Here is a 24,477-nt window from a genome sequence, read left to right on the forward strand (position 1 = left end):
TTGTACAGACATGGGGAAAGTCATCTGAGAAGTGCTGCTATTTTTAACTGATCATAGTTAAAAATAGGGAAGCAGCCAAATATTAAGAATTCAAGCTACAAAAGGTACAAAAATAGCCAGGTTCATACAACCTGAGTGAAACTTTCTGGTCACCTCTCTTACCTTACTGGCATCTGACTGGGAAAAGTCAATAAACACTATGTTACTGACTAGGAAGTGAATACCAAACCATCCAATTTTATGCTCAAACAAGAAAACACCCAAGATGCACAGTGTTTGTCAAAACAAATCATAAGAGACAAATCTGTGTTCCATATAGGAATATATCTACTGAAAATCTTAGAGAAAGCAATATATTACTAGTTCTGTCTGGCATGCTGTCACCTGCTTATCACAACAGGAAATGTTTGTAATAAAAAAATTTAATAAGCAAACAACCACTTTACACACTAATTTCAAGTTTTACATGCTAATTTCAGTTTCAGAGCAGACTAAAGAAGGACCTTCTTGTGGAAGAAGGCATACCATTTTTTGGTATGCCTGTAAAGGCTGGTGTAATTAAGGGGTTTAATTAAAATCCTAAATGCTTATTCCATAAAAATAGCCTTATGACATGGGGGAAAGTGGATTTTTTCCATTATAATTGGCTGTCTTGTGTATTGGCAGTGTAAGAGTCCAAGTGAGAAGCTGTAAACAATTTTAAATAATTTGTTTTCAATTTAATTATTTAAAAATTATGTTCACTGATGCTTTCTTCATTCAAATTGGGATAACGCTCCTGAAGGTGCACTTATTGTGTCAGCCAACTCTATGTTATGGCTGCATACAACTGAAAAAAAAGTAAGAAAATGCAATTATGTGGCTTTTAGCCCATTGAAACCCAACCAATGCATTGAAGGAGGGAGCACACCAGGGCTCAAATTTAATTTTTTCCAATGTTTCACAGCTCACATTGGCTTTAACCTTTGTACTTTGAGGGGCCTTGTGTTTGTTTTTTTTTCTGGTTATTAATTTTTATGGGGCTCACGGCATGCAGCTGCTGTCCAGCCATGCCTGCAGCCACTGCTCTGTTCCTCACACACAGCTGGAAATACTGGGAAGGTTTTGGGGTTCTTATCCTCATCCCTGCGATCAATGAGCCCCTCACAGCACAGGCTTGAAGACTGTGTGCAGTTTTGGGCACCACAATAGAAGAAACACATTGAATTGTTGGAGGGAAGCTAAAAGAGGGCAATGAAGATGGTGAAGGGCCTTGAGGGGAAGCTGGGTGAGGAGCGGCTGAGGGCACTCGGTCTGTTCGGCCTGGAGGAGGCTGAGGGGAGACCTCAGTGAAGCTACAGCTTCCTTGTGAGGGGCAGAGCAGGAGCAGGTACTGGTCTCTGCTCTGACAGTGATGGGATTTGAGGGAATGGCCTGAAGTTGTGTCAGGGCAGGTTTAGGTTGGATATTAGGAAAAGGTTCTTCCCCCAGAGGGGGGCTGGGCAGTGGAACAGGCTCCCCGGGGCAGCGGTCACAGCACCAGCCTGACGGAGCTCAAGAAGCGTCGGGACAACTCTCAGGCACATGGTGGGGTTCCCGCGGTGTCCTGCGCAGGGCGGGCAGCCAGGACTCGAGGATCCCCGCGGTCCCTCCCAGCTCGGGACACCTCACCATTCCCAAAGGCGCTGCCGCGCTCCCTCCCCCAGCTCCCCCCTCAGGGACACCCCCGGGGGCGAGCGCGAGGCGCATGCGTGGAGCGGCCGCGAGGGGGCGGCACCGCGGCGGGGCGGGGCGGGAGCGGCCGCTGGGGGCGCAGCGCGGAGGCCGCTCGCCGCCTCAGCACCGGCCAACATGGCGGCGCGGCGGCCCCGCTCCGCCTCAGGTCAGTGCTGGCCCCTTCCTGACGGGAGCGGGGAGGAGGCGGCGCGGCGGGCGCCCTTCCTCCTCTCGGGGGCGGCGGGCAGCCCCCTCCCGCTGCCCGCGCTGCGTCCCGGGGGCGGGGAGGGATGGCCCGGGCTCTGCGCCTCCCCAGACCGTTGCGTGTCCCCCCCTCCACCGCGGGGCCCGGCACATCGGCCCCGGCATCACCCGGGCTGAATCTCCTTCCCGGATTTAACCACCGAAACCCCTTCTAGGCAGGCCCGCAGACAGAATGAGTGCTGGCCGAGCCCTCACGGAGCGCGGGGCCGCGCAGCCGGAGGTGCCGGGGGGATGCGGGACGGGAACCGGGAGCCTCCAGCCCCCATGGCCGCCGCATCCTTCACCGTGCGGGGCTTTCAGGGCATCGCTGTGGCCTCGTCGTGCGGCGCCTTTCGGCACTGGCACGGTTCGATGTGCTTGGGGCATGTCCAGAACATCATTTGCCGCATGCAGAGAGTGTTTTTCATCAGTAGAAAACGCTCTGGCAGTGTTATTTGCCACAGAACGTGTTATACTTGTGTACACGAGTTTTGGTTTAAATAATAATAATTTAAGGGCAGAATTAATGTAACTGTTTGTGACAGTGTTTTAATACTATCTAAAGAAGTTAAACATGTTGTCCTCAATACCTCAAAGAAAGAACATTCAATAACAACATTTTTAACCTTATGGATCTCGCTATTTATTATTTAGTGGTCAAGAACACGTGGTAATAAAGGGAAATACTGCACACCTACATGTGTACTAATTGCAGTCTTTGAAGTTTTTACCCATACCGGTAGTACAAGTTAAAAAGCTGTCAAAATTCTAATAAAATGTTTATATCTACAGTCTTACTATATTCTAGGTAATAATTCTAGGTCATAATTCAACTGCTCCTGTTTTCTGGAATGTCCGACCTGTATTGCTATATTTAGATTTAACCTTAAATATATTTAAACAAAGTGGACTTCAGTTCATGTGTGTGTGTCACAGAATGTATACACTTTTAAAATATGTTTCTCTAAAAATCTAGAGCCATCTCTTTCCTCTGATGTTCAAGGATACACAGTGTTGAGGATCTCTTAATTTGAAGTTGTAGGGTGCCTGTTTTAAAAGCATTGACAGAATTGTCCTGTGAACATGGAACTTAACTGAAGTCCCAGCATCATCTGTTTCACTTGTTGTGGAAAAGGAACAGAAGTCACAAATGCTGATGCCTGGTCCTCTGAGGACTGGGCCAGAAATTCTTAATCTTTCCAAGTTGTCTGTGTCCCTTTGGTTTTTGTTTTTGTTGGGTTTTTTTGTTTGTGTTGAATGAGCTAACTGGTAGTTTCATCTGATGCCTCTTGGTTCCTGTACTTGAATAGGTGGGGGATTCTTTTTCACTTTGGTAGAGCCAGTCGTGGATTTTATCAATTATACCACTGCTATAGTCTTCTACACCTTACCTTGGTGATGGCACAGAATCCCAAAATCCTTTGTTCTGGGAACTGCTGGACCATAGCTAGCTTGTACACTTCAATTTACACCATTGGATTACCCAGTTAATGCCCAAACTGGGTCTGGGGTTTTCACATAAATCATTAATTTACTCTACAACTGAGAAAATAACTTTTTTTTTTGATTGCTTTTTCTTTTCCAGAGCACGACAGTGACGATGACTCCTACGAAGTGCTGGATTTAACAGAATATGCTCGACGTCACCACTGGTGGAATCGTTTGTTTGGCCGCAGTTCAGGACCAATTGTAGAAAAATACTCTGTAGCCACACAGATTGTGATGGGAGGTGTGACTGGCTGGTGAGGGAGCTTCCCTTTGCATAACTGACCTAGACCTTTTACTTTGTTAGAAGATCTATTTCCAAGGGTATTTGAAGCAGATAAATATATGTTTAATGGGATTTCCTTTAGCATTGATCAAGATTATTCATGTGTGAACAATTTTAGCTTGTTACTCTGACTCATCATTGTGAGGTGTTTATTAATAGTGGTGAAACATCAGTTATCCAAGGGAACTCATACTAGTTACTGTGGAAGGGATTTGGGAAAATGTCAGAGCTCTAAAATGACAAGAAAATGGAAAATGCATGTAGCTTTTATTTTGTCTAGAAAAGCTTATTTCCTTACTAGTCTGCATTTAGAAACTGAGTTATATTATGGCTGAGACATATTTTACAGGTAAAAGAAAGGAAGGGAAGAAAAAAGATTGACAAAATATACTTTTAATTAGCCCCATTTCCTGGGGACTGTTTTTTCTTCTAAATTGAGCTGCAGCCATGTTGAACAAATTCACAGTTTGCTCTGATGTTAACTCATACATAACCTAGTTATACTAGGATAATTTATGGTGAAAGCTAGACAGTAAAGCTGAGAACTTAAACTGGAAAATGTGGTCACAGCCTGAGCAGCTGTGTCAAGATATTTATTTGTCAGAGGTATTTGAATGGTATTTGTTTATTCCAGTACACAGAAAAACTGTAAATTTATTGAGAAACACCTTTATGGTAGCACAGTGACTTTTAAAGAGGAATTATGCAAGAATTGGAAGATGAAATATACTAAAAATGAGGTTGTTGTACCCAGGCTCAGTACAGCTCTGTGAAGTGGGTTTAGCTTTCAGTCAGAGTTTATAATTTGCTTCTGTAGCCTTAAAATTATTTTTTAAAGTTATATGTGTACATGTAAACTCAGAAGTTTCTAGGGAATAGTTCATCTGGCATCCATTAAAACTGGCTTATTGAATGATCTGGAAAATGCACATTTCAGTATGTGTAGATGCACATCTCTCCGGGTGCCTACTGGTGTATATAAATAAGAATTCACTATTTATATGCAGGGGGAAAAATTCCCCTCTGTGTGTGGGCCAGTGTTTAGAGACACTGGAATTGCCCAGGGAAGTTGTGGAACCATCAGCCTTGGAAAGTCATGTCTGAATCAGGGCTCTTGGCAGCCTGATCAAGCTTTGAGATTGGATTGGCCTCTGCTGCAGTTTTGGGAAGGTGACTGGCCCAGGTGACCTCCAGAGGCCCCTTCCTGCCTTATCTTTGTTCTGTAATATCAATATCTGTGCTGTTCTCCATTTGATGAGGGAGGGTATGGATACTGAGAGCAAGGTAATTTTCTGTTTGCCTTGATCCATTAAAAATAGACTTAACACGATGTCCCAGCAGAGTGCCCTCACTGAGTTTAACCCTTGTGATAGGGATGTGCTGCTTTTTACTGAGATCTTTCAGTTATGAATTGTGTAGTTAATATAAATTATGGTATAATGTATTTACATTCCACTTGGGAACAGTTATAGTAGCACTGTTATGTAATTATGCTGTGCTTTATTAACATGCTACATTTACTAGCAGTAAGATCTAGAGATCTTGAGCTTACTTTAAAGGGGCCATCAAACAGTGAGGAACAAGCAAACATTGCTCACATTGTCTTCTTTAAGACATTGTTAATTTAATACTGCTCGCATTAAATAGCCTTGATTTTTGAATTTGTAAATATGAAATGATACATTTGCTTTTTAAATGAAATAATGGTACTAGTTGCAGTCAGGAATTGTGTAGTGTGGCATTGTTCTGCAGAAAACTTCATTAGACTGGGTTTTTTTTGTTTTGTTCCCCTAAGGTGTGCGGGATTTTTGTTCCAGAAAGTCGGAAAGCTTGCAGCAACTGCAGTAGGTGGTGGCTTTCTTCTGCTTCAAGTATGTAGCATTTCATGCTGTATAAGTTGGCAAATGTTATTTACTAAACAATAGGAAAAACACAGCTGTTCGGTAACATTTAATTAGGAAGGCTTCTTATCTACTTCATCTCTTTAGTCTTATCAGTCAAAACCTTACATTTGAGCTGGAATATTGTGTACAAATGTACAAAAGAGACATTTCTAAAAATCAGTGGTAAATCAGAATCTGCTCTGTCCTGTAGAATAGTTTGTTGTAAGACAAGAGAACTTCTGTGCAGAAGTTGAAGTACTGTCTGTGATTTGGTGTTACCAGATGAGAGGAACTGCCTGTAAACTTATGGTTAGGGAGAATTTAAAATGTGTTTGTTTTACATTGGTTTGAGAATTTTATCACAGCTTTAGGCTGCTTTGGCAGTTGCCTGGAAAACTTGTTCTGGTCCCAGTATGAGCTGTGTTTTTCTGTTTTCTTCCCTTGCCATGTTTTATCTATTGAATCTCTAAACCCTGGCTGAATTTTGACAGCTTCATTGCATTCCTCTCTCTGCTGGCTTTCAGGTTCAGAAGTTTTTAATTTTGTTATCTGGCATGATCATTTGCATTTTTCATCAGATACTGTGATTAGAGGAGGATATATTTCCAAAAAACCTTTAAATTAGATGAAACTTTAAGTGCAGGAGAATTTCTTGTGTCCTTCTGTAAGATGCCAGGATTTTACTGGCATTTTTCATGCCTTCATGCCTGTGAGCTTCTCATTTTTCCTCAGATTGTTCTAGGGGATATAGATTGGTGCCTACTTAGGCTCAATGATAGACAATTTCTTGAGAGGGGAGGTTAAAGATATATTCATTCTTTCCATCATCACCCTGGAGGGTTTCAGAAAGACATATCCTGCTTTTATTTCTTTTGATTGTAGTGGCTGGTGCAGTCAAGCACTGATGAGGAAGGGTGGGGTAGTAACTGCTGCTATGTAATACATTGAAATGTTGCTGTTGTGTGAAGTACACATATTTCCTTGATAATCATGGTCCCCACTGGTCTGGGGGCTGGTTTGGTTTTTTCCTCTTCCCATGTTTTGTATGCCATTGGTCTTAATTCTATTAATGATAATTTTTTTATTAATATGACTGATGAGCTGCCAGACAGAGGCACCCAGGGTGGAGGCAGCAGATTGCTGCAGGTACCTTCCTCAGTGCTCCTGACTACAGGAAGCTGAAAAGTTAAAGCTGAGACCTGTAGACAAAGGAGAATGGAAATTGAATAAAACACATCACTGGTGCAGGATTTTTACTTGTTGAGCTGTGAAGTTTGGGGAGCTTTCCTGTACATGCAATAGATTTGCCATGTGGTTGAGTGTCTGATTTCCTGGTTGATCTCATTTACACTGAATCCAAAAAGGAATATTATCCAAGAGGAAATATGAGTTAAGTATTTTGATTGGATTGTCTATATCTTAAGTAAGATCAGATTCTCTTGAAAGGAAATTAAGTAAATGCCTTGGTGTCTCTTTTAATTCAAAACATTTTGCATTTTAAGGCTGAGTCATAAATTCTATGGTGTAATTACATTTCTGTAGTCTTTAATTTTTTCATTTAAAGATCACACATCCTGGTTCTAGGAATACGTGTTCAGTGCTTCCCCTGAGTGGGCAGGAGAGTATTTCAGCACATTACTAGAAAGTTCCTTTTTATCTGTAAATTTCTCTGAAGTTGCAGATTTCATTTCAACTGCTGATTGCAATATTGACATTATAATTACATGCTAGAACAAGAATAATAACTACAGAAGGCAAGAGGCTTGGCTAAAGCCCATTCAGTGAAACATTTCAGTCTTAAAATTTAAAAAATACTTTTTTTTCTTCAGTGAGTGATGGCTTCATTTCAAGAAATGTAGTAGGAAACTGAAAGCAATACATTCTTCAGTGTCAGTTTGTACAGGAAGCAAAAAAATTTCTCATGTTTTTGTAAGTGATCTAGAACTTCAGTCTTAATACAGTAGTTGGAGAAAAATAGTAAAAATTATGTTAAATTTGCACAGTTTTTCAAAATCATGATCTGTTATCCCATCTTTGTGGTGAATATTTCCACACCTTAATTTGATTCATTCTTATTTGATTATTAACTATGCTTTTTTTTTGGTGAAATAGATGTAGTTCTTCAAATATGCTGGTGTAAGAGCAATATCCAGGCACTATATTAAGCAAAATGTAGTGCATTTCTCATAACAAGTAGAGGATTTTCCTTGTGTAACTTCCTATTTATACAGCACAGTTTGGTAAAATCCTGGAGTAGGGAGGCACAAACTCAAGTACTATTGCTTCTACTGTAATTAATTGGTAAAAACAGTTGTTCTTAATGAGCACCTAATAGCTCTTTATTTTTAAAATCCTATATCCTCAAGAGCAGTTTCATTGTCTTTTGTTCTGCAGTGAGCATACAAATTACAGCTTTTTCTGTTCTGTGTTGTCTATTATTTAATAATGAAATTGGATTTTTATTCAGTTATTTGTGCTTTCACTAACACATTTTTCCTCAGCCCATTTATATGCCATTGATGAATTAAGTGGAATTCTTCATTAAATTATGTTCTAATTTAGGAAAGGTAAATATGTGAAAACAACACAAGAAACAGAATAAACTCTGAGACGTCCTTGGCTTTATCTTGTACAGGAGTTTGTTGCTAGTGCACCATGATGATCAAGGAATCACAGCATGGGTTGGCTTGGAAGGGATCTTAAGGACCATGTAACTCCAACCCAGTGTGGCATCCCAGTGACATTCCCAGGGAGGGACCAACCTGCTTCTGGGCTGGGGGCTTAGTGAGGAAGAGTTGGATTCAGTTTTATGTTGAATGTCCCACTTTTCAGTTGATGTGTGCGCACTCAGAGGGAATATTCAGTGGAACAGCCAAAGCAAATGGGAGTTGGGAGTTGGCCTGATAAAGAAGTGCCAGGTTTCTGGCAGGTTCTGCCATGGAGGGACAGAGCCTCTGTGCCTCTGTAACCTGCAGTGCTGGCAGTGGGGACAGTGGAGCTGTGCCTGCAGGTGGTGGCTGAGGGTACAACCTCTGCAGTTCAACTCTTATGCATTGTGTCACTTTTCAGTCCCTCCTTGTCAGTGTGTGTTGAGCTTAGAGACTTGTGAGATCTGTTGTGGAAACTGGGGGTTGTTCCCTTCCTAAACAGCAGAAAATGCCTCAAAGTGCCTGTGGGTTCTGTGCCCTGCAGCTGAACTCACCTGTGCCTTCTGGCCTTGCTTGGCTTCTTTTAGTGTGAGACATTTGGCCTTGAGGAAATTAAAATTTTTTTCTCCCATCTTGCTGTACCAATTTTTTGCTTCAAAACATTTTTCTGCTCATTATTCATGTTAGTGTTTCACAGAGTACCTGTGTGCCTCTCCAGTATCACTCCCAAAATGAGGTCTGCCCTTGAAGGTTCTCAGTTTTCCTTAATTAATGTCAAGAAAGATGACACATTTTTAGTGTTCCTGCGCTGATGTATTTCTTCAATTGACTTTTTGAAAAAATTATGTTATTTTTTCAACACTTTTGGAAGGTCTTGAACAAATAACAAGCTAGGAGATATATAGATAAGTATATAATATATCTATTGTTCAATTATCATATATAGAGAAATTCTTGTAAAACCCAAAATCCACCCCCCATAGGTCTCTTTAATATGTGCAATTAATATGTATAGACCTATACGACTTCATAATATATCCAAGTATGGATATGATAATGGCATATTGTTATTTTACGTGGTTGTTGTAGGGCCTGAGTTAAAAAAAATAGTAAATTTTGAGAATTTGCATTTCTGTAAATTTACTGTTATAAGCAAATAGATTTTTATGATACATTGGAGTGTAAAAATTGAAGTCTGTTTTTCCAGCATTTGAGTTCAGGGGTATTATTTCTGCACTTATATATGAAATTATGTAATTAGTAGGGTTGCAGCCAAAGTAGATATGACAGAGGTTCTGTCACTGCCAAAGTACAGGGTTTTTTTCTTCTCAGTTAAAAAATTTATATTCAAAACATTACTCTCTGTTGCTTGTTTTAAAACACTCAATAAGTAGAATTTGGAATCTCTTATTTCAGGGCCACAAAGTTCAGGGAGAAAAGATGTCTGGTTTTGATACAAGTGTAAGCTCTGCAGTAGTTACAAACAGATCTTAATTAAAAACTTCTGCCTCATCTTTGTGCTCTCTGGATAACTGAGCTAATTAAAGTTGTCTTAATGAAATGTTTCTTCCAAGAACCATTTGCATTTTACAAGCAAGCAGATACATTAGCATTTCTTACATTGTGTTGGACTGAGTAGATCGGTCACATTTAATTTTCAGTTGTGTGAGTGAGAAGGCACCAATTCAATGCTGGGGCCTTTTTGAAATTCTTGTGGTCATGTTAAATTCACAGAATAACAATTGCCACAATGTGCAGCTGGTTTTTTTTTTACTGGTATGTCATCCAGTGACTGGATGTGCAACCAGTACAGTTTTCAAACAGGTTTCCTGCTTTCATACTGTACAGACAGCCCTTAATGAGCTGTCCCTGCCTGGCACTAGTGCCCATGAGAATAAATGGCTTTACAGTAGTCATGCAAAGTCAATTAATTTGTTCTTAATTACATTTGGAGACACAAAATAAAAGAGAGTTTAAAATATAGTAATTTCATTTTGCATTTGTCCAGTGAATTGTTATTTTTAATTATGCAAAGTTGAAAACTGAAGTTGACTTTCTTGTAGAGGTGATCTAGAAGTTTTGTTTTGAATTCAGATGAAATCTGTCTGACACTTGTTTGATTTTATTTTTTTTTTTCTGGGTTATGAAATCCTCAATTTGTGGTGAAATAGGTTGCTTAGTTACTGTGGCAGTTGTAGTACAAGCTAGATGGTCTAATTTCAGTTATTTGGTAGAAAGATCCATGTGAAAGTCAAATTTCAGAGCCTGTAAGTGATGTGAAGCTAAACATAATAAATTGTGTATTTAGGCTAAACCTAATAAATTGTATATTTAAATACCTGTTCCACAAAAGTTCATTATCTATGACTTATGTTTACCAACTGGACAGTTTGGATAGAAGGCTGTTGGGTAGATTGGGTGGATTTGCCACCCACATGTGACCTTGAGAAGTACCTGAGAAATCTCACACTTAACAAAGAGTTTTTGGCTAACAGTCATTTACATGTCAGTTTAGTGTTTATAGCTATTTGTCCTAACAGTTAAAATAAGCAGTAATCCTTAATTTTGATTTTCTTCCCCTTTTTTTTTCCCCAGATAATGAGTTGTTTAACTGTTTTCTAGAACATGCACCAATCAAATATTAGTAAAAGAAACAAGGCAAAGGTTTGGGATGATGGTTAGACAGGCTATAAAATTTGGAAGTTTGTGTTTAAATTGGTATCAACCAGTCTCCTCAAACGTATTCATTTTTCTGATGTTACAGAACCTGTGCTGTTCTCAGGCTGTGTTATTTTTATACATAATGGTTTTGTTTTGTGAGAAGGGTGAGAATTCTCTGGTAATGAGTACTTTTTGTTGTTGTTGTTGGACAGTTTAAATTATGTAGGATAAAATAAAGAGTTTTCAGTGTTTCTAATGATGATTTTGATTAGCCCCGGACACTGTCACAAATCAGAAGTCTACAATTCTGAAAGAAGCTGAAACAAAAGAGTTTCTTCATTGTTGTCCTATGAATGTATTTTTCTTACAAGTAAAGTAACAGTAAATCCTGAAGGAAAAACATTGCAAAGCTTTTATAACTAAAAAACAGAGAACTGGTAAAATTAACAAGAGTCTACTGAACTTTGCCATTGCTTGCTGTAATTTGAATTGCTCTCACTGAGGAAAGGTTTAAAGCAGAGGACCTGCTGAAATTGGAAGAATGTCTTTTCCTGTATCTGTAATAAGTAAAAATAAAAACTATTTTATAGGCACCAAGACAATGTATTTTTACTCATAAAATGTGAATTGCAGCTGTACTAACTGCCTTTATTTCCCTAGATTGCTAGTCACAGTGGATATGTACAAGTTGACTGGAAGAGAGTTGAAAAAGATGTAAACAAAGCAAAAAAACAGTTAAAAAAGCGTGCAAATAAGGCAGCTCCTGAAATCAACACTCTCATTGAAGAGGTGAGTCTAAGGTGATAAACTCCTTTTTACCAGTCAGAGTTTTTTACCTTGCACTGCAGGTGATAATGAGTTGAAAATGCAGATGCAAAACTGCAACACATCAAAAATAGTTTGGCTTTATAATTTACTTAAAGTTATCAGATTGTGCTGTCTTTTATTCATTCAGCTTTCTGGTTTGGTCACTGTTAAAAATGACACACGAATTTGTTCTTGACAGGTGACAAAGCCAGTAAGGTCATGACATGGTAAAAAGTTCAGGATAGTGTGGGTGAAACATGGTAACTACAAAGCTAAAACCCAAATCTTCTTAGACTGCTGATAATAAAATTACTTGTCTGGACAAGAATGACTTTTTTTGCAGAAAAGCTATAGCTATTTTGTAACAGGAGTTGTGATTTTATCTGACTTTTATACATTTTGGAAAATATCTGTCTGCAGAATCTGCCAGTTGCCTCCTATGTTGAGAAGAGGTAGCTGTGATACTGATCAGTGTCACTGGGGCTGTTTCACCCTGTCATTTGAAGACTTCCATTTAATCAATTTTGTGGTTGTTTGGGGTTTTTTAAAGCCTGTTTTTACATATTTTTCACATTCCATACATGCAATCTAAGTTTCATTCTGAATAACTGAGAATCCTGACTGTGAATGTGCTGCAGACAATGAAACAGCAGCCACACTGGTGTTCTGTAATTAATGAGTTTTGACATCTCAGATTTAGTCTGTATGGAGTTGCATATAGATTGAATAAAAATTTCCTTAAATTTTAATGTGAATATGAACTGAAGGTTCAAGATTGAGGGTTTTCTTGCTGCTTCTGTACCTCAAATAGCTTACCCTCTCCTTCACTTCTGCTCTGTAGAAATGGGTAGAATTAGGATGGGGTTTTTGGTTTTCCTTTGTTTTTTTTCCTCTCAGATTATATTACTTTCTTGTAACCGTGTGTTAGTTGCCAATCTGGAGTGTTTGAAGCAGAGGATTTATGAAATGGCACATTTGATAAAAGGTGTTATATTCTGTGCTGCTACTTCATGAAATACTCTACACCCATGTCATCATACATAAGTGTTTTTTTCTAGGATTAAGTTGTTAGGAAACTGGCTCACAATGAAGTGTATTTCTTTTCCATTGATCTTCCAAAAAGCAGTGTTTTTTCTTTAAACAATTTCATGTGATTGCAATTGAAGTCATGGTGGTGCTCATGCTTTTTTTGATGAGGAAGTTTGTAAAACATGTCTTATTTTAATCAAAACAAGAGTGGTATTGGAATGAAATTGCTGTAACAATTCCTCTGTATTTTTACTTTTTAAAGGTTCACTGCATTTTAAAAATATTGTTAAAAACAGCTGAGAATCAATTTGTACTACATTGGTGCCACCTATTTTTATATGGTTTTAGACACATCACTTCCCCCTGCACCCTTCTCCACAAGTTCAGTGTTCTTGTTTCCAGAAGTTGTGATAAGTATTAAATAATATCAGACACAATTAACTTTATGAATATCATTTTTCTTCTCAGTCAACAGAATTTATCAAACAGAACATTGTGGTGTCCAGTGGCTTTGTTGGAGGCTTTTTGTTGGGGTTGGCATCGTAAGGACCTGAACGTCTCTTCCAGATGGGATCCGTGTCTGCCAAGATCAGTTGTGATGCACTACCTGCAAGCACTGTGGCACACTGGGCCTGCCAGAGCAACACAAGAGGACTAGCTAGACAACTTGGGAGCTTTTACATTTCAGGCTTTTGCCTATTGAAGCTTGGTAAAACTAGGATTTGCTGAAAAACTGTGCAGTGTGCTCATTTATAGCGTTTCTGGGCAAAACTGGTTCATCCTCATCATGTCTCTTTTTATCTATGGCCTTTCAAGATCTAGCATTTTTTAAAATGTTATTCTTGGAATATAGCTATGTAACCATACTATAAGAATGAAAGCTCCATTTCTGTGTTTTCAGTTAAATACTGTTTATTTAAAAAGTATTTTTCTTCATGCTGTAGTAGGTAGTATCAATGACTACATACTGTATATGATATTGTGGTTTCAGCCTCCTGGCTGTCCATCTTCTTTAGAAGTCACTGCAATAATCTGTAATACCTTTTTACAGAGTATTAAATAACAAAGAATCATGAGCTTATTAAAGGTGAAAATTAACTTTGGCCTTTGTGTACATAAAAAATAAAAAAGTCTCTCAATTTTAGCCTGCAGGGACCTGGTGCCAGTGTTTGCCCAGACAGATTTTTAAGGTGGTTTTAGTGATTTGTTACCAAGTTATTCTAAAGAAACTGAGAATTCAAACAAACACTCAGTGCATTTTGCTGCATTTCAGACTTGAGCCTTTCAGAAATTTCTACCCAAGGAAGAGTTTGCTCTGCCCCAATTTCTCTGGTTTTTACTGTAGCAGCAGATGAATGTGAACTGGAATCTCTCCCACCAGGGTTCTCTTGGGTTGCTGTTGCCTTCTCTGAACAGCAGTAGTGATTCAGTAGCATTGGATGGATGGGTGTGAGCTTGGATGCACAGAGCATGGGATGTTGGACATACTAACCTTCTAAATACTTAGATTTATGCATCCCTGGGCTCCAGAGGTTTGTATTACATGTTGACCTCATGTTTGTGGTGTGCTTGTGGCCAAGGTGAGTAAGATATGAAGCATGTCCTGCATACCTCTGAGCTTTAAGGGTTTCATCAAGCCTGGTTACGCCTTTGGACAATAAATTTTAGCACATACACCCCTAAACCAAACCCAAGGCACATGAATAGCCATGGATTCTAAATGTTTTCCTTTAAAGTGACTATCTGAAGTTATATAAGCACAGTTGCAGTTTATTGGAAATGGGAATCCCAAGGAGGAATGTGTCTGCTGGGTTATCTGGGATTTAGAGTAAAACAAAGAAAGATGAAAACATTAAAATATTAAAGCCTTTGCTGTGATGTTCAGCCCAAAGAATAATGGGAAGGTAACCAACCAGTCAGCTTTTTTCTGCTGATGATGCTCATGGGTTTTTGGCACGTCCAAAGGGTACTGAAGCCAACTGACATGAGTCATCCACCCTGGCTGGAATGAGCTGGGTATCCTGAAGGGCTTTGGGGATGTAGTGACCACCTCAGTACCATGAACCTGTAAATGTGCATTTTTGGTGTACTTTGTGAAAGGATTTCAAAGGAGCATCCTTTAGTGAGCATGTTAAAAAGGCTGCTCATGTGACCAAGGAATTCACTTCATTGTTAGAATTAAAACCAAAAGTATTAGTAGGATGCAAGACTGATTTCTGCAGAGGAAAGTTGTTCTGCTGTTCTGTTGTCATCATCTGAGATTTTCAGTCAATGGATCAAGAATTGATTGAAATACGTTTGAGGCTTCTATAGTTTTATTTTTTGAGTTAGATTTCATTTTTTTAAGCCTTAAGAGACATAATGTTCTACATGTAAAACTAACTGAGGGACTAAAAAGGCAAGGAGAAGTTGTGTTATTGAAAAGGTGAACACTGGTGATTTGTGCTGGGATTGGCTTCATGTCCTGGACTCCTGACTGGAAAAGGAGAGTGGCTGCTGGCACAGCAGGACTTGCTGATGCAGTTCCTTGGGCTGGTGAGGCGAAGGGGATGCTGCCAGCAGTTCCAGGTACAGCTGGCAGGGTGAGGTGGTGATGGACTGGCAGCTGTGGTAAAGGACCAAGGTAAATGCAGTTTTTCTTGCAAATACCTGAGAGTTTTTTGTGCCAGCTCAGACCAGTCTCACCTGTGTGAGGGAATGCTCTGTAAAGGTACAGTCAAAAAATGGATGTTGATGGTGTTGGGAATGGAGTGTAACTGGGAATGGAGTGAAACTGGGTTTCTGGGGGTAAAGCCTTCTCTGGGATGATTTCAGAGTTACTGTTGCCCTCTGACAAGAAGCAATCCAGGCTAAGAAGAATCAGAGGAGAAAGGCTGGTGAGGCTCTGGCACAGGGTGCCCAGAGAAGCTGTGGCTGCCCCATCCCTGGAAATCTCCAAGGCCAGGTTGGACAGGGCTTGGAGCAACCTGGGAGAGTGGAAGGTGTCCCTGCTTAAGTCAGGGGAGTTGGAGCTGGATGATCTTTAAGGACTCTTCCAGCCTAAACCATCCTATGGTTCCATGATGCTAAAGGAAAAACATGGAATAAAAATTTTTGAAGAGCATTTTTTGGGGGGGTGGAAATCAGTTTTAAAAATGCTGATCAGAAATACTTAAATTAATGAAGGGCTGACCCAGCATTTCTATGGTTTTTATTGTATAGCTGAAGAACTTAAAGGTGAAAAGCATGGACCTAGCAGTGGGAAACAGCTTTCCACAATGCCCAGTGGGTCTGTGGAATTAATTTCTGTTGTGTGCTACTGAAATCAAGGAAGAGCCCTTCATTCAGGGAAAGATGGGGTAACATTGCAAGAGTCTCAGTTATATCTAAAGGTGGGAGAAAAATCACTTTAGGCTTCTCTGGCCATAGTTTGGTGCAGTTCATGATAAAATTCCAGCTGATCCTACCTTTTCCCTCTACAGGCCTGTATAAATTTTTACCCTCAAGTAGTTGTTAGCAGCCACTTTTCAAAGTTGAATGCTGCAATAATGATTGAGGAAGGCATGGCATATATTCAAAAGCTTTAGTGAACAGCTTTTGAAAGCTTATTAAATAGTGCATTTGGGGAGAGATTACTAATAAATCATCTATTTGTTTTCTGTTATCTTAATGGGATAATCTATTTCCTGAAATTATTTATTTTTAGTGAAAGAAGCATTGGGCAGTACATTTTAATTTAAGGTGAGATGCCAGCATGATCTTATTACTGAATTTTAAGAGGCCAGAATTTGGCTAAAACTTTGAAGGCTGTTTCTGCTTCAGCAGCCAGACTGAAAATTAAAATGTAGTTAAAAGATAGAGCTGTCTCCCAGATTCAAGTGCATTTGTCATGAGGGCTTACTTAAGAGGGTGAGAGGCAAACAGTAAAATGCAGGAGTCAGGACTGTAATTCAGTAATTCTGCCTGTGCAGACTCCATAAATTACAGTGAATTCAGTAATGTGAAAAAGCATCAATAATACCTCCCCCTAACCTTTTGAAAATTGTTGGAAATCTCAAAGAATTACTGTAAAAATTAAACTTTTATGGTGTGCAGCTCCCTAGGGTCTGTAGGTGATAGTGGAAAAAGATAATGTTCACCCAAACAAGAACAACATGACATTTTGGAAGGGAGGTTGGGGAAAAAAGAAAAGTTTAATTTACCCTAGGACTGCGCACGGGCTGGGTGGGGGAGAACAAGAGTCAAACCTTCTGGGGGAAGGAGGTGCCATCCTCCTTGTTGGATTGGAAGCAGGTCTGATGCAGTGTGGTGACATCCCAGAACTGGGACATGTGGAGAGCTGGTGTTATCTTGGGGCAGTCTGGGAAGTGAGTCAGCTGACATTCATCGGGACCTGTAAGACCAGAAGCCAGTTTTAATTAAGATAATCATGGGGTGAGAGTGCACAAAACATCTGCTGCTGAACTCTTGGTTGTGTTTGGTCCTACATTGAAGCTTGGAGGCACCTAAATCTTGGAGTGCTGTGGAATGTGGCACAGAGGGGTAATATGGGATTTTGTGCTCACAGCCTGGGCTGGACACAGCACAGCAAACTCCAGCACAACTGGTGCCAGGCTTGGACTAGGAAATCTTGCTGGACCTAGGCTGACTCCACCTCATAGCTTGGATAAACCAGTGCAGGGGTACAAATTTGCATAGTTCAAGGATTCTACACTCAGAGGCGTTCTGCCTCCCTCACCCTATCCCCTTTTCACAGCTCCTTGAGCAGTCTGTGTCCCTGCCTCCCTGCTGTAGTTTTGCCTGCCTTCTGTTTTTTCCACAGCTCCCAGGAACAGAGCACCACATCATACACTGAGCTGTGAAGAAGAGGAAATGCAGTGCTTCAAAATGGGGGGAAGTTGGGAATAAATGCCACAAGTCTGCTCAGCTGTGGGACTTCCCAACAGCTCAGCTTCTGGCTTAGCTCAGGGAAGCTGGAGGCCACATTCTGTTACCTTTTCCTGGGAAACCTCTCCTTCTTCCTAGACCAGTGCCCTACCTTCCAAACCATAAGGTGTTTTGGCATGAGATAACCTTGGTCTCTGCTGCTGACATGTTCTGGGCTGTGATGTATCTCAGTGTTCATGGAGCATGGACAGGAACTTGGGTCTGGTCACCTCAAAGTTTCCTGAAGTCATTTGTGAGCAGTTGAATGAGGTGCTTGAGGTGGGAATGCTCCAACAGGAAGAAAGGAAAGCAGGTTACACCCAGGATATTTTGCTGCCCATTTGGTAGGATGCTTACTGGAATATGCTGTTATACATTCAGTCCTTGATAAGGCCTTTTTGATTTCACCATCAAACCATACAAATTCAAGTCCTCCTAGCCCTAATCTGTTAAAAAAACCCATTTCTGCACATGTGGACTGTATATTTTAAAAAATACTTAATAGAAAATATTAATCCACAAAGAGAATTGAGTATTGAACTATATGATTCCCATTTAATATAGATAATTTGAACTTTTGTCACAACAAGAGGCACTCAAACACTTGCCATACACACTCATGGGACCTGGAGAATTAGGACAAATATATCTAGCATGGTTTTTAATTGAATTTGTTATTTTCTTGAAATATTAATGATGAAGTAGAGGTTTTCTTGTGTGCTTAACAGACACCAAATTCATACTGCAGCCAAATTTCAGATTTTTATTTACAGATTTCAAATCCTCTCCAGTGAGGCAATCAAAGGCCTTGATAGCCTACATGTTGCCGAGACAGAAATCTATGCCAAAATACATCTGAATTAATCTGTAAATGTAAGAAAGCCCTACAGATGTGTGAAAGGAATGTTTGAAAATCAAGAGCTGCCAAATTGTATTTCAAAATCTGCTTGGGCCAATAAAGAGGAAGAAGGAAAATTAACAGCAATCAGGGAGTCTATATTCTCAATGCTCTTATAACAATGTATAATTGTTAAAAAACATTGAGAAGATGCCTTTCTACAACATAATTTTTTTTCTATTTATGTGGAATGTAAATATATGACATATGAGATCTAGTTTTCAAACTTAAAAGCTGAATTGCATGCTGGCTTCTTTAGATTTGTTTTGAGGCTGTGTGTGCTAGTACAGCCAGGCACATGCTTCAGTGACTCACTGGTTTGTATGTGAAAGCCAAGGTAGAACAAACCAGGGAGGGGATGCAAAGGTCTTTTTTCTTTTTATGTAATTACAGGAATCTCTGGTTAGGCTTTGAGACCCTTGGGCAGTCTGCACAGAATCAGGAAACCAGGGAGTGCTCAGGCTGGGGGAGTTAAGGGCAAGGCACAAGAAGAGGGATTTGTCTCTCAGAACATGGGTGTCAGTCTGGGTGTCCTGTATCCTGCTTATGTCCATGTTCTGTGGCAATCTGCCTTCCTGGGAATCACAGACTCAGAATAGTTTGGAGTGGAGGAATCTTAAAGATGATTCCAACCTCCTGCCCTGGGCAGGGACACCTTCCACCAACCCAGGTTCCTCAGAGCTCCCTCCAGCCTGGCCTTGGACACTCCCAGGGATGGGACATCCACAACTTCTTTGGGCAAACTACCAGGTTCTCACCATCCTCACAGGGAAGAATCCTTCTGACATCTGATCTAAACCTGCTCTCTGTCAGTTTGAAGCCATTCCCCCTTGTCCTGCCACTCCATGTCCCTGCAGACAACCTCACCCTTTTCCATAGTACCTGAGGGAGGCCACAATTAGGTCACCCCAAAGCCTTCTCTTTTCCAAGCTGAACAATCCCAATTTTTCCTTGGCCTTTTGAACCCCATAGGCAGAGGTTGCAGGAACAGCAGCTCTGCTGGGGAAGGCCTGGGATTTGAAGGAACCCTGGAGTCCCTGCATGTGGCAGAAAACCCAGGCTGAGGTGCCTCAGGAGGAGCATGGTCAGCAGTGATGGAAATTTGTTATCTGCCTGTCTGTACTCAGCCCTGTGGAACCTCACCTGGAACACCATGACTGCTTTTGGGCCCTCCAGTTCAAGAGAGAGGCTGAGAAAGAAGAAAGGCTCCAGAGGAAAACACCCAGGCTGCTGAGGGGTCTGAAGCATCAGGGCTGCCAGGGGAGCTGAGGTTGTTCAGCCTGGGGAAGGGAAGGCTGAGGGTGAGTCTGAGGCAGCCACAGCCACCTGAAGGGGAGCACAAAGGTGATGGAGCCAAACCCTTCCCAAGGAGGGGCAGCAGCCACAAGAGCTGAGGCTTGGCAAGGTCACACTGGACATCAGGAGAAGATCTTCCAGCAGGAGGGTGGTGCAGCAGCAGGACAGCTCACCCAGGAAGGCTGTGGGTGCTCCCTCCTCAGGAATTTACAGGATTTGGCTGAACAAAGCTGACCTGACACAGCCCTGGTTCCTGCCTGCTGTGAGCACAGAACTCCAGTGCTTCCCTCCTGGGAACATCAGGGGTTTTTATCTCCATCCTTGTCCTGGGTTTAGCCTTGTGCTTCTTCATATCTGAACATGGAACAGAAACATTTTCTGTGCCTTCTCTCTTCTTACTGTTCACACAGAGCAGGAAAAATAGATGCTGAGGGGGTGTGGCACTGCAATTAATTCCAGGTTTTCACTTAAAAAAAAAAAAAAAAAAGAAAATTTATTTATTTGCTCAGCATTGGAAAGGTTAGAGACCTACCAGGTTATTTTTTGGTGATATTAGTTTTGCTTTTAGAAAATTAAGATCCTCTGGTAGCTGACACACAGGAATTTCTGCATGTGTGTCGTTTGCTTGAAGCTGTTGCAGCAAATTCTTAAACATGGAACAGCCAGAAAAAAAGCATTTCTTTCTTTTTTTTTTCAATAGGCACTCCTACACTAATTTAAAAATAGTAAACTGGGACAAGGTAGGTATCACAGAGCCTGATGTGAAAAAAATCCATGGATAGAAAATAAGGAATAGAATATGTGATGAAGATTGACACTGTATGTAAAAAAAAAAAAAAAAGAGAGAAGGAAAAAATAACACAGAATAATGGAAGATGCAAAGTGATTAGGGAGCACCAAGAGAGATGGGAATGGGAAGTTGGTGACAGATGAGGCTGATAAGGCAAAGGGCCTGAAGGAATTCCTCGCCCCAGTAATCACAAAGGGAGCAGAAGGCAATATCCCAGGAACTGGAATTTGTTTTCCTCAGGGAAGGCAGGAAAATGTCAAAAGGTTTTACTCTCGCACTGGAGTGGATAATAAGGCAATTAGTACTATTAAAAAGTTCTCAGAGCACCCAGACTGGAGTTATAAATCACATCTAGGATTGTAAAGGGAGTGGGAGATGCTGGGAAGCTTTTGTGGGACAGTTGTGATAACTTACTGGAATGGGAATTACTGAGCACTGGTGAGTGTTTAATGAAGTTGGTGCATTTACAGATCTCTAAGCTTGACTGCACTTGACCTCAGGAGAAACTAGACACTGGTGAGTCATGGCTGTGGAGATTTGTAAGTGACAACATGAATATATTATTAAAAATACACCATTTTAACATACATGCCACAGGAGAAGTATATAATACAAATTATTTGGAGTCTGCTGCACAGAAGATTTATGCAAATAATCTCTATTAATAGGATTTCTCAGTGCAAATCCTTTCTTGACAATAGGAGAAGAGCCATGGTATGCTTATGATTTACTTTTGCAAAAGGTTTCTACAATTTCAAATGGTGTTTTTCCCTACACTAGGGATATTAGAGAGGAAGTAACTGGTAACCTTTTGCAAAGCTCTGTAAATATGTGAACTATTATGCATTTTCTCATCCACAGTTTGAATAAGAAGGGAGAGGAATACAAATCATTCATATGTTATACCTACCCACATGTTCTTTTGGTCTCCACACCTTTGGATTGCTTGATGCATTTTAGAAAGAAACACAATTCCTTTATAATATGGTTAACTACTAAAAATTAAAATAAAATAAAATAAAATAAAATAAAATAAAATAAAATAAAATAAAATAAAATAAAATAAAATAAAATAAAATAAAATAAAATAAAATAAAATAAAAATAACAGGCAACTCTGCTTGATATTGTGGGCTGGTTGAACCCTGTGTTGCCCAGAGGAGCAAGATCTTGTTATCCCCATCCATCCCAGGGACTGGAGCTGTGGGGGCTGCCTGTGGTGGGGTGACAGGGCATGGACTGACAGCCCAGGCTCATCCTACTCCCAGCCTGGAGCAGCCTGAGATGAAAAAGGGCTGAAGGAATGAGACCAGGCAGGAGAAAGGTCACAAGTTGCAGAGAGTGTTTCATTTACTTTCTCCTACAGCTGCATTCAGTTCCTTCCTTGGGGAGCACTACAGGGACCTCTGTTCAAGGGGAAAATAAGGAAATAAGGAAATGAGATGGAAAAATCTGAACCTTTTGAGTGGAGCAGCCTCTGCAGAAAGTGTTTGGATGAACCAGTCCCTGTCCAGCTGGCAGGAGGAATCAGCTGCCAGAAGATGCCGACAAAAGGGGTGGAAAAGATTCTTCCCAGAGTGCTTCCACAGCGCCCAGCACCAGCAGCACACCCCTGACTGGGCTGCCCAGAGGAAACCAGTGAGGCAGGAGCTGTGGGAGCAACAGCCTGTGCAGAATAATCCCCACTGGGAAAATGAGAGCAGCCCTCAGGGACACAAAGGTCACCCCACCTGTAGCAGCCACCCTGCCCCGTGCACTGACACAGCACCTGCCTGAGGGGCTCCTTCTGCAGGGCTCGTGCAGGCTCAGCCCCCACAGGTGTCAGTGGGGCAGGACCATCCTGCAGGGGGCTGACAGACCCTCAGAGACCCTGCAATACTCCTTGGTTCCCATGGGGACAGGAGGGACCCGAGGGCAGCAGCACTGCAGAGGCACAGAGCTGCCAAGGCCAGCCCTGACAGCACACCTGGAGCTGGCACCTTGGGCAAGCCCTGCCCTGCTCCCTCCTCCCCAGCTCCCCATGGACAGCAGCTCATCCCCCAACACCCCCTCTGCTCTGCTCAGCACCTGCTGGGCCAGTCTGGGTGTCCAAGCTCACCTTTGGTTGAGTTTCAGCACTCAGGAAAATTAAAGGCATCGTTGAATCCAGCTGGAATTAACCTGCTGAGGGCCAGAAAATCTGGCAGGGAGCCAGGGAGCGGCCATGTGTGTGTGTCCAAGCAGGCTCCATCCCCTGGGGCTGGTGCTCTGTGACCCACCTGAGTCCTTGCTTCACCTCGAGGTGTCAAGGTTAATTCCTGCTTTTCTGCACCATGGAGCATGGACAAGACACAGCCACAGCCCTGGGGTTCTGCAGCAGCTTCTCTCCATGTGTGGGACAGAGCCCCTGAGGCTGGCAGGGACATCAGGAGCTCAAAGCAGATTTACCTCAAGGGACAACAGGAGTCCCAAAAAACCATGGTTATGTAGTGGGAGGTAACACCAAAAACACGACCTGATCATCCCTAATTTCAAATTTTCCTAATATCTAATCCTGAATTTTCCTAATTTGGGGACCAGTTCCTAAACTGCCTCACCTTTTTTCTGCTGCTGTTGTTGATATTTTAAAGGATTCAATATGTTTCCCTGCAGGCATTTTCCCTCTTAAATTCTTGAGCTCTGCCCCAAACTGTTCTCATCTTCCCCACCTCTGACTGTAACTGTACCTCTCTAATCTGTGCAGAGACTTTCTGGGGGCTTTTTCAGAGCCTGACTCGAGGTTACACAGCTGTGCTGTGCCAGAGCTGGGTCCTTGCCTTGAACACAGCCAGCTGAGCTCCCTGGGGAGGCTGCAGACACTGGGAGAGCAGCACTGCACTGCCTGTGTTGTGGTGTGGGGATTTTGGGAAGGACAACCAAGCCTGTAAAACCATGGTTTGCTCCTCAGGTCACACAGATGGGCACTGCCCTGATTCTTACTGACTTGGGGGTGACCAGGCAATGCCCACAGCTGTTACCCATCATGTTTGCTGCTCCTGAGAAACAATATGACATCCAAAACTGCTGTTTGCTGAGTGAAATTTGAGCACAAGTATTTCTTCAAGTTGCTAAAAACTGATACCATTCCTGTGAATGTACTATTCTCAGTTGTGGGGCTGGGTTTCTTCCAGCCTGCTCAGCATCAGAAGACACACAGAGTCTTGTTTTCTCCTTGCTTTTTTTGGATCCCCTTCAGGACAAAGAGCAGGGATGGACTTGATCTCCCCAGAGTCCTTAGCTAAACTGGAATGGTGGTGTGAGGCATCCCCAGGTGCCTGTCAGCCCTTCTCATGGATGAGCAGCAGTGCTGACTGATTCTGGAGGTCAGAGAGGGCTCCTGTTCCTTGAAAAGCAGGCTCCATTCTTCAGAGAAGGCAAAAGGTGCAAGAAGTTTCTTTCTGAAGGGAGGAGAAGAGACACCCAGAGCCAGACACACACAGAGCTGAAGTGGCAGCTTCAGTCCCACCCCAATCAGAAAACGCTCCTGAGTGACTTCCAAAAATGGTGTATTTTGGTTTTGTTGTTTATCTGCACTGCTTTTCCTAATTTCCAGCATTGTAAGAAGTAGGAAGTCTGTGGTGTTATTACTCAGATTACCTAGTGTAACTTTCCTTGGCTCAGCAATCAGTGACTTAGGCCACTGCAAGTTCAAGAGGGGAGCAGAGGCACCAGTCAGGTAAAGTCTCCCAATGTTTTTGTTGGAACAAAATTGCAAACCTTCATCTCACTAAAAGAATTTACAGATTGCACATGACACTGGTAAATAAGAGTATCAATTTCATGTCTGACAGGTCACCTCCCAAAGGACTAAACCTGTGCTGCAGAGGGATAGAG

The 24,477-nt window shown here is 41.6% G+C and overlaps 1 protein-coding gene across 1 annotated transcript; it reads left to right on the forward strand.

Annotated features, from left to right (window-relative positions):
• Positions 1–1,745: 1,745 nt before the first annotated feature.
• Positions 1,746–14,550, forward strand: FUNDC1 (FUN14 domain containing 1). The gene is made up of 5 exons (XM_084224545.1): positions 1,746–1,861; positions 3,524–3,680; positions 5,505–5,580; positions 11,562–11,690; positions 13,206–14,550. Exons 1-5 carry the CDS (start codon positions 1,831–1,833, stop codon positions 13,281–13,283), a joined length of 471 nt encoding a protein of 156 aa, XP_084080671.1. The 5' UTR covers positions 1,746–1,830; the 3' UTR covers positions 13,284–14,550.
• Positions 14,551–24,477: the final 9,927 nt, after the last annotated feature.

This window comes from Fringilla coelebs (genome assembly GCF_963513975.1).
Source record: "Fringilla coelebs genome assembly, chromosome: 2".
Taxonomy (NCBI): domain Eukaryota; kingdom Metazoa; phylum Chordata; class Aves; order Passeriformes; family Fringillidae; genus Fringilla; species Fringilla coelebs.

Coding starts and splice junctions, on each gene's coding strand:
- FUNDC1 (XM_084224545.1), top strand. CDS start 1,831: ATGGCGGCGCGGCGGCCCCGCTCCGCCTCAG. Junction 3,681..5,504: donor ATGGGAGGTGTGACTGGCTG/GTGAGGGAGCTT, acceptor TGTTCCCCTAAG/GTGTGCGGGATTTTTGTTCC. Junction 5,581..11,561: donor GTGGCTTTCTTCTGCTTCAA/GTATGTAGCATT, acceptor TTATTTCCCTAG/ATTGCTAGTCACAGTGGATA.